At 42.1% G+C, this 13958-nt stretch overlaps 1 protein-coding gene across 1 annotated transcript in view; it reads right to left on the bottom strand.

Annotated features, from left to right (window-relative positions):
• Positions 1 to 13958, bottom strand: part of lss (lanosterol synthase) — a 32720-nt gene that overhangs the window by 6739 nt on the left and 12023 nt on the right. Inside the window, exons 6-18 of the mRNA XM_003215214.4 lie at positions 13363 to 13459; positions 12042 to 12177; positions 11273 to 11381; positions 10166 to 10284; positions 8747 to 8844; positions 8185 to 8212; positions 6903 to 6959; positions 6182 to 6253; positions 5365 to 5415; positions 4467 to 4616; positions 3076 to 3172; positions 1609 to 1714; positions 1224 to 1289 (exon numbers count right to left, since the gene is read on the bottom strand). Coding sequence (XP_003215262.2) covers positions 1224 to 1289; positions 1609 to 1714; positions 3076 to 3172; positions 4467 to 4616; positions 5365 to 5415; positions 6182 to 6253; positions 6903 to 6959; positions 8185 to 8212; positions 8747 to 8844; positions 10166 to 10284; positions 11273 to 11381; positions 12042 to 12177; positions 13363 to 13459 — 1186 coding nt within the window. The remainder of the gene's footprint in view (positions 1 to 1223; positions 1290 to 1608; positions 1715 to 3075; positions 3173 to 4466; positions 4617 to 5364; positions 5416 to 6181; positions 6254 to 6902; positions 6960 to 8184; positions 8213 to 8746; positions 8845 to 10165; positions 10285 to 11272; positions 11382 to 12041; positions 12178 to 13362; positions 13460 to 13958) is intronic.

Genomic DNA, 13958 nt, shown 5'->3' with positions numbered 1-13958 from the left:
GTCGGGGGTGCTTTGAATGCGATTTCCTGCTTCTTAGCAGGGGGTTGGACTGGATGGCCCATGTGGTCTCTTCCAACTCTACTATTCTATGATTCTATGAAGGCCTGCCAAGTTTCAAAATAATTCACCAATCTAAATTTTTTAGAATTATTTTAAGTTTTAACCATAATGTTTTTTAAAGTAAGACAAACCACAAGAGAGGGTTCTGGGAATTCTAGTCGCCGGTTGTGTCCATTCTCAGCCAATCAGAGCATGGACACCACCAGGCTTTTTATTGGCTGAGAAACACAGAGAGAAAAAACTTCATGGAGTGGAACTTTTCAATGCTTGCCTTATGCAAGTGCTGCTGGGAAAGCAAGTTCCCGGAACCTTCTTTGAAAGAAGAGAGAACTTTCCAAGAAAAAATGGAGGACACTCCTTCTGTGGGGGAACATGTCAAATCCCTGCTTCAGGTATATTGCAGACTTAACTCCTTCCTCTCCAGAACTGATAAAATCTGGCTCCCTCAATCTGTTTTGCTGGGCTTTTCTTCTCCCTCCTCCCCATACTGTTTTTGGATATTGTATAAAACGGCCCACCAAAAACTACAAATAATTTTCATTTGAACCGATTCGGGCCCAAGCCTAATACAAAGGATTCTACCGTAAGCAAACTTGCCACCTCCTCTCTCTTCCTCTCTTATAGTTATGCCCCTTCTTTCTCCCAAATGTGACTATATAGCAGCTCACATCATGAATTAAAACAAAGTGCATGAAGTAAAACCTTATAAAATGATTAGGTAGGTAAAGGTTTCCCCCTGACATTAAGTCTAGCCGTGTCCGCCTCAGGGGGTTGGTACTCATCTCCATTTCTAATCTGAACAGCCGGCGTTGTCTGTAGACACCTCCAAGGTCATGTGGCCAGCATGACGGCATGGAGCGCTGTTACCTTCCTGCCGGACTGTTGCCTATTGATCTACATTTGCATGTTTTCGAACTGCTGGGTTGGCAGAAGCTGGATTTCCCCCCGCTCCTCAGATTTGAACCACTGACCTTTCAGTCAGCAATTTTCGCAGCTCAGCAGTTTAATCCGCTGCACCACTGGGGGCTCCAATAACATGCTTATAATGATTAAAAGAATGCTAACAACCCCAATCATTTTGCCATTTGTAATGGAAGACAAAAAAGAAACCTGGGACCCACATAAGCTGCTGAAATTGCCCTTGGCTTTGTGAAGACACTCACCCTTCCCAGGAGCCATCAGCTCTCTGCAATCTCCGACAATACTGCAAGCCTTTTTGGAGCACCTCTCTAAAAAGAATGGGCAACCAGGGGAGAGAAACAACATTATGCTTTTCAATCCATGATTAGTCACCCTCTCTCGTCTTTTGCAGTGCTTTGTCTAGTCTGTACTAAATAAGGTTAAAATGTTTTTGTAGACCCAGGTCACATCAGGATGCTGCAAAGTCCCGCTTCTCTCCTTCTGAACAGAAAAGTGGGATGTTCAACTGGACTACACCATTTATATTCTAGAGGGATTTTTACTTCACAAATTAACTCCAAAATGAAGGCTCTATAAATGGTTTTCTATCATCATTCTTCGCCCTCATCATTTTGTTGCTTGCCTTACCTGATCTCCAATGCCCTATGTTCGGGGAAGCGCTCATGGAAATGCTTCAGTGCTTGCATCACAGCTGATGTACACTCTACATAGGTATAATCCACCATAATATTACCTGCAGATTGTGGAAAAATGTTTTCCGTTGGCAAGAGTCAACACTTGGAAGTTCTCTAAACCAGAGCTTCTTAAAATTCTTCCACTCATGACTCCTGTCTAACCGAGAATTTTTAAATGACCCCAGATATATAGGTATATATAATAGGTATATTATATATATACCAAACATTTATTGATAATAAACAACCAAACATTTATTGATAATAAACAAGCATTTCCAAGTCTTGCTAAACAAGCTTGTCTTTTTTGTGAAGCTGAAGCAATTTCCAGTGTAAACCCTGCATGTTCTTGCTAACAGATTTCTATAAATGAGTGGAGTTCAGAAACCTTCTCCTGTTGCCAAATTTTTCGTGACCTGAAGGTTGAGCTAAGGAGGGGTGAGAGTCCACAGTTTAAGAAGCAGTGTTTTAGACAGATAGAGCTGTTCTATGATAAATTTGGTGCTATTCAATAGGCTTGTGCAATCCAGGTAAATTGCGATCCATTTCAGTGTCCCAGATTTCAGTGTGGGTCCTGCAGGCACACACAGCACTCTCTCCCTGCAGCATGCTGATTTCCAATGCATTTTAAAGAGGCTTCTTCACTTCCCAGGGAAGGAAGAGGGATTGACCTGGAGGCATCCTACCCTGAGCTTCCTTTAAAAAGCCCTTTCTATTCTCTTGATTTGCAGGCCTTGGAGTGGTGCCTCCCCCCCCCCCAACTCACATTTCCTTCTAGCAGCTGTCTCCCTCCTACAATCCATTTGGAACTGAAGGCAGATGGTTTTTCACAGCCACTGTTCTGTTGCGGCCAAAGAAAACATGGAGGCTAAGCCCTTGCTGTTACGGCCAGCCGAAAAAGTCGAATCAGCAAGATTAGCCGAAGGGAACTGGCTAAATTGAATCTGTGCACAAGTTTACCCTACTATTCAACTTCACTGGTGTGGGACACACTCTGTTAGGTACCATATCACTTCCAAGCATCTTCAGCACACTTCTAACATTCAGATTCCCAAAGAGAGAAGGAGCATTCCTATGCAGGAGATATCTAATTTTACAACACAAACTTGTTTTGCTTCTAAGTAAAAATAGCTTTGTTTTCTACTACATATAAATATAAATAAGGTGAGGCCACAAGGAGGTACACAAAACAATATAAATGTGGTGAGGCCACAAGGAGGAACCCAAAAGTGTTTTATGAGAAGGGGATCCTGGTCTAAAGAGACGATGGTAGGAAAAGGCAGACACTTGCCAAAGTGAATAAAATGTCAGCCTCAACTCCAGCCCCTGGTACCAATGGCCCAGGAATTCTAGCTGTCCCTGTGGCCCAAAATTGAAAGATTCACAGCCAAGGGGAGAGAATCCAATGCACGCCTCTCACCAAAGACTTCAGAAGGATTCAGTAGCTCCAGCAGCCAGCCTCCACGCATTGTTTCATAGGTAGAAAAGCCACCATCAGCATTTTGCATATTCAGCAACTGAAAATCAACAGAGAAGAGAGAATAACAAGACCACAAAGTTGGAAAAGACTACCAGGACCATCCAGTCCAAACTCCTGCTATGCAGGAATCCAAATTCAAAGCATTCCCAACAGATGGCCATTCACCCTCTGCTTAATAACTTCCAGAAAAGGAGACTCCTTTACATTTCAAGGAAACAGGTTCCACTGCTGAATAGCTCTTATCATCAGAAAGTTCTTCCTAATGTTTAGGAGGAATCTCTTTTCTTGCAATTGGAATCCATTGCTCCATTGTGCCCTAGTCTCTGGGGCAGCAAACAAGCTTGTTCCCTCCACACTGTGACATCCTTTCACATATTTGAACATGGTTATCATGTCTCTTCTAAGCTTTCTCTTCTTCAAGCTAAGCATGCCCAGCTCTTTAAGACTCTTCTCATACTGATTCATGGCCTCCAGACCTTTTACCATTTTTGTCACCCTCCTCTGGACACCTTCCAACTTGTCAATATTCTTCTTGAATTGCAGTGCCCAGAACTGACTGGATACAATGTTACTCCAGGTGAAGTCTGACCAAAGCAGAAAAACTACTTCCTTTGATCTAATCAGTGGTTCTCAACCTGTGGGTCCCCAGGTGTTTTGGTTTACAACTCCCAGAAATCTTAGTCAGTTTACCAGCTGTTAGGATTCCAGGGAATTGTAGGTCAAAACATCTGGGGACCCACAGGTTGATGAACCACTGATCTATACATTGACTTTCTTAGCTACCACATCACAGTACTGACTCATTTTCAGCTTGTGGTCTACCCAGACTCCTAGGTCTCTTTCAAGCCAGGTGTCACCCATTCTGTATCAGTGCCCTTCATTTTTATGCCTAAGCGTAGTATCCTACATTTTTTCCCTGTTGAAATGCATTCTGTTAGTCTTGGCCTCTGCTCTCTAATTTCTTAAGGTCCTTTTGGATTCTGATCCTGTCATCTGGGGTATTATCTATCCCTCCTAAATTGGTATAATTTGAATTTGGTATGCATGCCCTCAATTCCATCATCCAAGAAGAAGAAAACCCTGTCTTGTATGAGATGTATGCATAGGCAAGATGATAGGTCAGAGGAACATAGCAGTCCCACTGCATCCTGATTTGAATTTCCAAATTCCACCCACATTCCTTACTATGGCCCTGAGCAAAAACTCCCATCTAATATTGCTGATGTTGACAATGGCAGTTGACACTATAGTCTTGCTGGGGGTGAGGATGATGGTCAGAACAGGACTCGGTGTAATACAGAGGGGTGCTTCCCCTACTTCCTCTTACTCACCACATTCACAGCATCAAAGAGGCGGCTGGGTGGAATGTGGTCCTTGATGAAAGGGCATTTCTCTTGCATCAGCATCACTGACTTCATTCCTTCTGCTGTGCAGTCAGCCACAATCCAGCCACAGTCACGTGTACTGAAGGGAAACCCACCCTGGAATTAATTGGGAAATTGCAAGGGAGAGGAAAAGCAAAATAAGATCATCAAACACTTTCTTATCCTTCTAGCCTTGTATTACCTAGGCCTGTATTACAGAGACCTGGTTGGACAAAGCCAGGTAGTAAATCTCTGCTGGCTCTGCCATTCAGGTTTCTCTGTACAGCAGCAGATTAGCCCTGGGGAGCGGGGAGGTAGTACAGCAGTGGTCTATCGGGATTCCATCTCCCTGACCAGGTGCCCCATCCCACAATCTACGGGATTCGAGTGTGTCTATCTGAGAATGGGTTCCCGGGACAGAGGGTGGGTTGCCGGGACTTAAACATTCATCCCGAGACCACCCTGTCTGGAGTGGCATGTGGAGTATGGAGGAAATGTAAAAGACAACTGATTTGAGATAACCCCATTTATTTACACAGCTGGATTTGTTAAAGTAAGTACATGCATCTCAGTGTAATTCAATTAAAAACAATGTCTACAATGAATTCAAAATAATTTGAAGGATTCTGGGCATGTCTGACAGGCCAGTTTACAGTTGTAGGAAGATTGTTTGGGGTGAAAGATGGGGGAAATGATCCTAGTTTCAAAGTAGTTTGGCAGCTGAATTAGCTACTAAGAAAATCTGAAATGCCTTTTCTCTTTAGGAAAGGCTGGGGGAGGGGAATTAAACAGACCCCGCTCAGGGTGGCCTGACAACTGGCATTCATGGCAGCAGGGTTCGTATCACCCTTTGTTATGACAGTACCTTGTTCATCTGACGGTAATACTTCTCATAATCAGGAGGGTTATCTGGAATCTGGAGAAACAGACTACATTCAAAAAGTGGCAGATAATATAACAGCACTGGTTTTAAAGTCATTCAGTGTAAATTGCAAAAAAGCAGTCACATAAAACAGATTGCCATAGCAAGATTTTCTACCATAATTGTTGTATTTGTTACTTCAATTTTGATTGAAAGCATTAGCCTAAAATGGTTTTGAAGTGGATATCTATTGCCCCACGACAGACAATATAAGTAAAAAAGAATAATTTTTCTGGAATGGGCATTACAGGATACTGAGAACAGGATTTTTTTATCATGTCAGAAGTGACTTGAGAACATACTGCAAATCACTTTTAGTGTGAGAGAATTGGCTGTCTACAGTGACATTACCTAGGGGATACCTGGATGTGTTACCATCCTGCTGGGAGGCTTCTCTCATGTCCCCACAAGCTAGAGCTGACAGACGGGAGCTCACCCCTTCTCGCAGATTCGAATTGTCAACTTTCAGGTCAGCAGTTCAGCCGGCACAAGGATTTAACCCATTGCGCCACCACGGCTCAATGAACAAGATAAAAGGTCAAGAAGGTAGCTGAAGAGGATTAACTCCCCCGCCATCAATGGCCCTAGAAATATGAATTCAAAGGGGATGGAATACATTTTCTTGTATGTGATGTATTCCCAGGAATAATAAAAGCATGGGTGTCAGTTGCAAAATCAATGTGCATAGTTTAAAATGTGGATAATATGACATAATAACTGGATTACAAGGAATTAACTAAAGAGTGTACCTGGCCTTTACCTGACTGATCCTGAAGAACTCATGAGCGTGTAACAGACAAGAGTTAAATTCAGGTTTCTTGTGGGCACCTGCCTTTGAAAAACAGAAACAGTTTTTAGAGCAATTAATTCAGTGTGACATTTCAATGCATGCAAATCACTTCAAGGCAGTCTTTGAAATTTTATGTGCACTTGCCCTAGAGTAAAGTTAATTTAAGTCACTGTAACCTCTGGTTAACTGTGTGCATGTAATTAACATACATTTTTAAATGCCAAAGAAAGCCATTGGGGAACATTGCTTGCATGCTCTCTCTCTCATTCTCATGTGTACCTCTGTTCCTGACAAAACCTGTTTCTCAGAAATGTATTTGCATTTCAAGAAATGCCCCTATGGTCACTAGTAACCTAGTTCACTAGGCAAAGGACTGCTATTCATGAATTAAAAACATGTATAAACATTAATTGTGTTCATGTTGTTAATATTACATTTAATTCCGATCTTCACACTTGACAAATAGTGTTTAGATTGACAGTGAAAGTAACTTTAACCAATCACAGAGGATTTAAACTAAAATCTGGCTGCTTTACATTGACTTGCATCCACAACCAGCTGAAGTCTCCCAAAACACCCCCTAAGCTGTAAGTCTTATTAATCAGATGGAAGGGAAAGAGAGTATTTTTCTTCTAAGTCATGCTGCATTTATGGAGTAATACATCATGAACAACTTGAATACAAAGATTACCTCCAAGAAAGCTTGGACAGCAAATGCTGTATCCCAAAGCTGTGATCCATTGGTGCCCTAGAGAAAACAAAGGCAGAATTCAAAATACCAATTTTCTGGCTGGTTTGCAGATCTTTCAGAGACCGAAAAGCACATATATAATTCTAGTAGGTCCCCCTGCACTTTTGTCCATGAATATATCAAGTGGCAAGAAAAAAATCCCATTTATAAAACAGGTGAAATGTTATTACGGGGCTGCCCTCTTACAGATAAGTGGGCTCAGCAAGTGGAAAAAATCATGATGTAAAACCATAATTTGCAAAGCAATGGTACAGAGGAATTTCCACTTTCCTCAATACCTTGGATCTTGTGTCCAGCAGGAATAAAATGGGAAACTTGAAAATCATGAGTCTTCAGAAGCTGTTAAAATTCTTCCACAGCTAGGATGCTACTAGAAAATCCAAAACTTTTACTGTAACTCTAATAACAGGAAGCATTCTAAGTAAAGGTTCAGTGAAAATACTTGGAGTGAACTTTGGGGTTTCTATTAACAGTACAGACACCATTGCAATGACCACCTGTTTAGCAGCCCCCATATAATCCCATTGCTTCTTTTGTGTTATATCTGGGGGAGACAATCCAAATATGAATGAAGTATGGGCTTCATGCAGAACCTAAGACAATTTTTGTGGCTCCCAGGGATTAAAAAATGTTTTGCCCCGAAATGCCACAAAATGTCCCCTAGAAGCATGGAGACACTTCCATCACATTCGGTGGGACCAATGAAAGGTAAATTTAGACCCAGGAGAGAAACTCAAAACACTGTGAAAACATGTGATAAATATGATGTGTGGTTTGAATGAAATTATATAACTGGAGTATGATTGGGGGCTATAGAGGCTGAAGACACCATTCTAAGAAGGAGGGTATTATGGAAAACTGCAAAAAGCTGATGAAGAGAAAACTACTGAACTGCTGACATGGCCAGAGTGATTTACTGTATGTTGCTCTCCACTTACACTTCTTCAATCCCAGTTGCCATAATGGAAGCAGCTTTTCCAGTATTACTTTTATCATTCTTCCTCTTTTCACCACCACCAGTACCACCACCACTTTCTTAAGTCACCCCCTGCCTGCCTCCTTCCCAAAACTAGGACTCAAGATTGCTTACAAACTGAAATGAACGTAGTTCAGCTGGACACATACAAAAGATCAACGTTAAAGCAGAAGGAAAGAAACAACGATATTAGCTCGGCCCTCAACAAGAGGACAAAAAAGTTCCCTTTGTGCCAGAAACCATTACCTGCATTTTGAGGCCATCAAGTCCCAGCCTGCAAAAAGAAGAAGAAAGTGATATTACTGCATACCAAATGAACACAGCCCAGCAGAATGCCAACTTCACCAAGTTTCAGGTGGCTTCAGTGAAGATGTCTTGGATCCAAACAGGAGTTCCTCCAAAGCAACCCTCAGATTCTGGCTGTTGAGCAGAACTGCCATCGCTGATTAGCCCACTATTTCTCGCCATGTAGGCTGTGAGATATGCCCGTCCATAGCAACCTGCAGAGGGCTGGTTGGGTTGTCAGAAACCCAAATTAAAATTCCTGCCCCAAGATTTGCAGAATTGGTTTTGCACCCCAATTTATCTATATGGGCTCAGACCAATGCAGATGTAAAAATTAATGAATGAATGAACAAATTTTTACAAGGCCTTTCCTCAGGAATGTATAAACACACTGCTTCTCCTATACCAGGAAGTGCCATTTTCCAAGCATGCTCTGACCAATGCAGATTCTCTCTGGTGGGACAGGATACTCTTGGGAGTTTTTTGCTCATGCTTACAGCTCTGCGTTACAACAAAGCCTTACCAGAGGTAGTCAGGGATTCTGGACACATGTTCTTGGAAGGCAGGAGACTTGTCTCCTTCCACGTACCAGCTCACCAACATATTGATTGTTTTAGAAATCTACAAGAGGTCAGAAATGCCAACAGTTATGATTCCTAAGGCAACAAAAGCATCTAATATCCGTGCCACTCCATAAACTTAAGCCCTTCATCAAATTTCCAGAACATAAGGCTCCTTGAAAAAGAGCAAATCTGTACATTCAAGGATTAATGCCTAACACCAGTTTGACTTGGACTGCTAGTACTAACCACGTACCAGATATTTCCATGTTAATGTAGTAAAGGTAAAGGTTTTCACCTGACATTAAGTCTGATAAAGTACGTGTTAATGCATGAAGACTTTATCAGTTAGAAGACTGCTCACTGCTTTTTTCTTGAAACTCAGGTGGTCAGCCATGCTGCCTGAATGGGCCAGAACAGTCTTTGTTGACAAGCAGAAAGCTCACCATAATCTTGTGCAGAGGGTTTTCAGGTCATTTTTTGATCAGAGATGCCAGGGATTGAATCTGGGACTTTCTAAATGAAAATTTCTATCACTGGCCATGACCCCTCCTCATTGGGGATTTCAACTACAGCATGGAGAGAACTTCAATTAAAAATGTGTGAATGCCACAGAGAAATATCTGAGTTCCAGCTGTGTGCACCTCCTGTATTTCATCAGTCACTACATCACCAGAATTACAAAAATGCCACAATGAAATACATGTTTACATATAATGATAAGACAGGATTTAGTCTGCTGAAATGTGACTTCTTTGAATATTCAAACCTGAACCACTTCACAAACCATTTAAATTTTTATCACCACCAAATTCCAATCTGAAATCAAGGCGTAATTTGAGGTTTTTTGCTGGTTTATGAATCCTAGCTGGTTTGAACTGTGACTAGTGGCTGAATCTAACCCTGGAAATGTGACTCACAACTGGCTTCTTTTAGCCTGAGAGTGCTAATGGCTGCTGAGCAAGATGCTTGTCCAGTGAAAGGAGAGGACAGTTCCAAAAGCAAGGCCAATCTGATCCAAATAAGTCCATCTGGGACCCTTAACACCATTGGCCAAGACTGTTCCAGTAATGTATCTGTTTGAAGGCAACTATAGAATTATATGCGACATTTTTGCTATAATACGTATTCCTGTCCACACTCTTAACAGTCACTCCAGTTACCTGTATGGAACACAGCATACAGATTCCCAAATCACTTTGATGTAAGGGAAAATACACTGCAGATCTAGATCATCCACACGGAAATTCATGGTCATATTAAATAATTATGGCTATGAAACATTGTGGCTTAAAAGTTGCAAGCAACCATGGCAAAATTTTCCACATCTGCAACAGAAGCTCAATTCTAGAATTACTTAGTAAAGGGTGAATGCCACCTACTGGGCCAATGCTGATAGCCTTGGTGAATCGGTCATCAGCCCTGATGTGGTCATACAATACTTCCAAGGCGTGCTGTCTTAGGCTTGTGCTATGGAATCTCTCATAGGTGTTCAGTATTGCTGTAATTTAAAAAAAGAGAAACATATAGTGTCATCACATTATCTGTTGAACAGTCCGGGGCCAACAAGGGCAGGTATCTTGCAGACGAATCATTTTAGGATCCAGGATCTATACAGAAGCAGTGCTGCTCCTTCCTTTTTTCCCATTTGCTCATGTACCTACAGGTATACTAAATGCAAACAACACAGTTCATGCCTGCAGGCTCACACTCCCCAAAGACCCAACAGGAAGGCAAGTGGAGAGGAAAGACCAGTTAATATCTTCCAGTGGGACTGGTGAAATGGCTTCGCTTCTCATCTCTATCTGCCACTACTCATGTGATCACGAGAGCCAAGATCACTCAAAGAATCATCCTAAATTCTCTTTAGAAAGAGCATTAAAACTGGTGTGGCACTGGCAATTACAGCAGAACCTAATGCTGACGAACTGTGACACTCCATAGCTGTGCAATCAAACACTCCCTTGCTTTTTATTCATCAAACCTATAAATCACATGCTGTTATTTGGGAACAAGCCCCACAGTGGGATTGATACTCAAGTAAGCACGAGCTACACGTTATATAACTTCCTATAACAACATGATCAACTCTTAATATAGAACTGAATTGCCTCTCAGCAGAGGGCTAGAAAGAACATCCAGCTGAGTTTTTTTATATCACATTCTGCTCTTCAGGTACATCTATACTATAGAATCTATCAAGTCATGGGAGTTGTAGTTTTACAAGATATTTAGCACATTCTGCCAAACAGTGATGGTATTTTACCAAACTACAAATCTCAGGATTGAGATGTGGCAGTTAAAGTGATTTCAAACAGCATTAATTCTACACTGCAAATGAACTCTTAGTTTACTTTAGGAAAAATCTATCCCTCTGCTTGCCCAAAAAGACTTGTTTGATTAGAAAATGGGACAAGGTCTTTAGCAAGGGCAAACATGTAAAACAAACAAGGACATTTTGCTGAGGGTAACAGCAGAACAGGACTCACCATAGGCCACTGTAAGAAGCCAACTGTGTGGGGTATATATATCGCCTGAAGCAACATTATTTCTTTGTGCTGGCCAGTCAATAGTAGAATAGTCTTGCACATAGAGCTCCTGGTAAGACAAGGGTCATAAGGGCTTACATAACAGAATTAGCACCAGGAGCAAATACTGGGGAGAAAAAATTACAAATGTTTTCCTTTTGTCTAAGCCAGGCCTGCACCACCTGTGGCCCTCCAGGCATTTTGGACGTTAGCTTCCAGTATTCCTGACCATTGGACAAGCTGGCTAGGACTATGCATTGCACAGGCTGGGTTTAGGCTAAGGGAACACTGATGAGCCTGAGGACCAAATATTTGCTCTTAGCATCTCTACAGACCCAGAAATGTATGAAAACTATTCTATGCCTGCCACAAAATAAAAAAACAAAGTTGCCAAGATAGCCATTTCCAGTTTTACATTTATTTCCCACATTTGGAGGGGGTTCTGAAGGGTTATTGTGTGTGCAAGTTGTGATATGTTACATGCTAAATCTGGACACCTGGAAGCTTCCAGGAACACAAAACAATTACTTTGAGAATTAAAACATTTAAGATTTCAAAGGGGTGAGGGACTCTGCAAAAGAGACTTTAGGGGTCACAGGGCACACTTTTGCCACCCCTGATCTAGGTACTGGAATCAGACTGGGCTAATTATCATTTTTACCAATTCTTGTTTTCTATATCCATGAGGGGAGCAGAAGAGGAAGACGAAAAGGGAGTCCTTGGAAATTACCTGCCGGAGGCTCAGGATCAGTTCATCTTCTTCTGCAGTCAGGCGTTTGCCGTAGCAGTAGGCCATGGGCAGATAAACCTGGCGGCAGTGGCACCACAGAGTGGAAGGATGTGCTGGCATCCATGAAGGAAACAACCTACCCACAACCAGAGAGAAAGCCTGTGAGACAGGAGCAGAATCAAGGGACTTAGCGATCAGGGAGGGAGATGTTGAAAAGCTGGAATGTGTTCAGAGGGCGACTAAAATGATCAAGGGTCTGGAGAACAAGCCGTAAGTGGAACAGCTTAGAGCTGGGCATGTTTAGCCTGCAGAAAAGAAGGCTGAGAGGAGACATGATGAGGGCCATGTATAAATATCTGAGGGGAAGTCATGGGGAGGAAAGAGCAAGCTTGTTTTCTGCTGCCCTGGAGACTAGGAGATGGAACAACAGCTTCAAACTACAGGGAATGAGATTCCACCTGAACATTAGGAAGAACTTCCTAACTATGAGAGCTGTCCAGCAATTGAAAACTCTGCCCCAATGTGTGTTGGAGGCTCCTTCTTTGGAGGCTTCTAAACAGAGGCTGGTTGGCCATCTATTGGGGGTGCCTTGAATGCAATTTTCCTGCTTCTTGGCAGGGGGTTGGACTGGATGGCCCATGAAGTCTCTTCCAACTCTATGATTCTATGTCATCTCAACTCTAGAAACAGGACATTAGGTACATCGTGACTATTAATGGAATGCTCATCCAGGTGTTTTGTACTTCAGCTTCCAGAAATCCCAGCCAGCTTACCAGTCGTTAGGAACTGTGCAAGCTCAAGTCCAAAACATCTGGAGAAGCACAGTTTGAGAAACCCTGGGCTATACAATGGAATGAAGAAAAACAGGTAGAGACTACAGTAGCAACCAGACCTCTCAATTGCTCCCTCCATACACTAAACAGTTTTTAAAACTGTTGTTGTAGATAGGTGAAGAGATGCTGTTTGAAGGGCTAGCATTTGAGCTGGAGTCCAACAACTTCCTCAGCCAAGCTTGGAAGAAGAATTTATGGAGGAAGCTATGAGGCTGCAGAGCAAGTACAAGCAAATACATCTGAGCAGGCAGAAGAAAGGTTAAGTGCTTAGGCTTTTTTAGACTTGCAAAGGGAGAAGGCTCAACTTCATAGGTCCTTCAGATTAGCAGAAAAACGAGCTCCCATATGGCATCACCCAAAATGCAGAAACTGGACCCAGGACATAACACAAATAGCAGCCAAACTGCTTGATGGCATCTGCCATTTCTTTCTCTGAGAAGGTGTGGATACAACTCTTGCTTTACAATGAGTACTCTAGTTCTACATACCACATTTCAGGAAAAAGAGTGTTCATTCCTTCCCAACTGTAGACATTCAAGACAGCCAACCAAAATTTACCCCAGGAAGGGATTTTCACAGCACCACCTGTGGGGCCAAACACATATGAATTCAGCCAAATTTTGTCTGCTCCAGGATAATACTGATTTATTTGTTTGTTTATAGTATTTATATTCTACCCTTCTCACCCCGAAGGGGACTCAAGGCGGATTCCAATGCACGTATACAAGGCAAACATTCAATGCCATTATTAGACATACAGCACATATTCAGACAGACAGTAGAGGTGATTCAATATTTTTCCAACTTCCGCCTTCAGGAGGTTATGCTCGATTCTGGCCATAGGGGGAGCTGTTGCTTCATCCACTATGACACTGAGTCGTTTGATTGTAGTACAGTAGAGTCTCACTTATCCAACACTCGCTTATCCAACGTTCTGGATTATCCAACGCATTTTTGTAGTCAATGTTTTCAATACATCGTGATATTTTGGTGCTAAATTTGTAAATACAGTAATTACTACATAGCATTAATGCGTCTTGAACTACTATTTCTGCCAAATTTGTTGTATAACATGATGTTTTGG

This window comes from Anolis carolinensis, chromosome 1, assembly GCF_035594765.1.
Source record: "Anolis carolinensis isolate JA03-04 chromosome 1, rAnoCar3.1.pri, whole genome shotgun sequence".
In the NCBI taxonomy this organism is placed as follows: Eukaryota; Metazoa; Chordata; class Lepidosauria; order Squamata; family Dactyloidae; genus Anolis; species Anolis carolinensis.
Note: the sequence above shows the minus strand (reverse complement) of the source record. Positions and strands in the feature narration are given on the sequence as shown.